Genomic DNA, 1,513 nt, shown 5'->3' on the forward strand with positions numbered 1-1,513 from the left:
GTATTCCAGCTAACGCACCCATTGCACTTAATGCTGTCCAACTGGCATGACCTTGGCTGTTCCCAAAAGGAAGAGGCACCACAAGGCTCCTCAGCCCATGGGGCCACAGGCACGTGGGGCATTCCTCCCACAGGCTTCTTGTGCAACGTGACCACAGCGAGCCAAGCACCGAAGGGAAGGAACACTGCTCTGCAAACCAAAAGAGCTATTTACGCTCTGCTTGAGGAGCAGCGTAACACGGTGTATTTGTAAGTGGGGATGCGGTAATTCAGTGAGAAATGCAGTTGGGAAGTCCCAGTCACAAAGGTCAACCAAACACCAGGAAAAATCGTGCAGTCAGTCAGGGAGGGATCCAGCTGCGCTGAGCACGGCTCATCGGTCCCAATTAGAGCGGTTTGTACTAACAAAGGGTGATCTCTAGCCCACAGAGCCTGTAATCTAATTTAAAATTCAGTGCAACAATGAAAATGAGGGAAAATAGGAGAGTAATGTAAAACATGATTAAGAGTTTGCTAAGCAAATGTAATCAGAGCACTTACAGAGACAAGTGGCTGAGTGTTCGGAGCAGGTGGGGCAAGTTCTCTTTCCGCACGAGGGCTCACATCCTCATCACCACTGCCACAAACCCCTTGCTCGAGGGGTGCCGGATCACCCGTCCCCCTGTGTCCCCATTTCTGCAGGCAGAGGATGCACTCAGTGGGCCCTGTGGCACAACCACGGCTGAGGACAGGCACCAGGCACTGAACATTGCATGGAGCAAGGCTCCAGCCTGTGCATCGGCCGTGGCATGCCGCCTCGCCAAGTCCCCGTGAGACTGACACAGCTCACCCTGGGTAACCGAGTGACCCAAAAGTGAGGTGCTGACAGCGTGAGGCGGCTCGGAGGAACGGTGGCAAAGCAATTCGTCCCCCGCGCACAGCAGTGCTCCCCAAGGGAGGTTAGTAGCAACTCGGTGAACGCTGCCCCCGCTCTGCCCATGGCTGCAGACTCGTGGCATCCACGCGTGGCCGCGGCTCGCAGTGGGGCAGGGCCGGCTCTGCAGCCGTTCATCGCCCCGTGGCTCAGCCTTAAATCCCTCGTGCTCCGCAGGATGTCCAGCAGCGGGGCCGCTGGGTGCCGTGCCGCAACAGCTCCAGGGGTGATAGAGCATTCCGAGCGGCAGAGGAGCTCGAGGAGCGACGCTCCGCGACACCTGCTCTGCGACTTGACGAAACGCTCTCGAGGTGCAGTAGAACGGCGTGCGCCGACAGCCGTGCCCGCAGCCCCTCCAGCTCCCCGGAGGAAAACCCGGCAGGGCGGACGGCTCGGCCTCGCTGCGGGTGACGGCTGCCGGCACGGCCGGCGGTGGGCACCGAAGGGTGCTCCTGCCGTGACCCCGCCGGGCTGCCGGGCCCGGGGATGCCGCCGTGCTCCGTACCGTGTACCCCGCTCGGCGACGAGGGAGCGGCCGCGCCCCGGGGTGCACCGCAGGGGCCGCATCGCCCGCTCCGCGCCCGCCCCGACAGCGGGGAGC

The 1,513-nt window shown here is 61.7% G+C and overlaps 1 protein-coding gene across 1 annotated transcript in view; it reads left to right on the plus strand.

Annotated features, from left to right (window-relative positions):
* The window catches only part of INSM2 (INSM transcriptional repressor 2), a 3,030-nt gene continuing 2,607 nt past the window's right edge, over positions 1,091 to 1,513 (plus strand). Inside the window, exon 1 of the mRNA XM_021403363.1 lies at positions 1,091 to 1,504. Coding sequence (XP_021259038.1) covers positions 1,091 to 1,504 — 414 coding nt within the window. The remainder of the gene's footprint in view (positions 1,505 to 1,513) is intronic.

The sequence above is a fragment of the Numida meleagris genome, chromosome 6 (assembly GCF_002078875.1).
Source record: "Numida meleagris isolate 19003 breed g44 Domestic line chromosome 6, NumMel1.0, whole genome shotgun sequence".
Lineage (NCBI taxonomy): Eukaryota > Metazoa > Chordata > Aves > Galliformes > Numididae > Numida > Numida meleagris.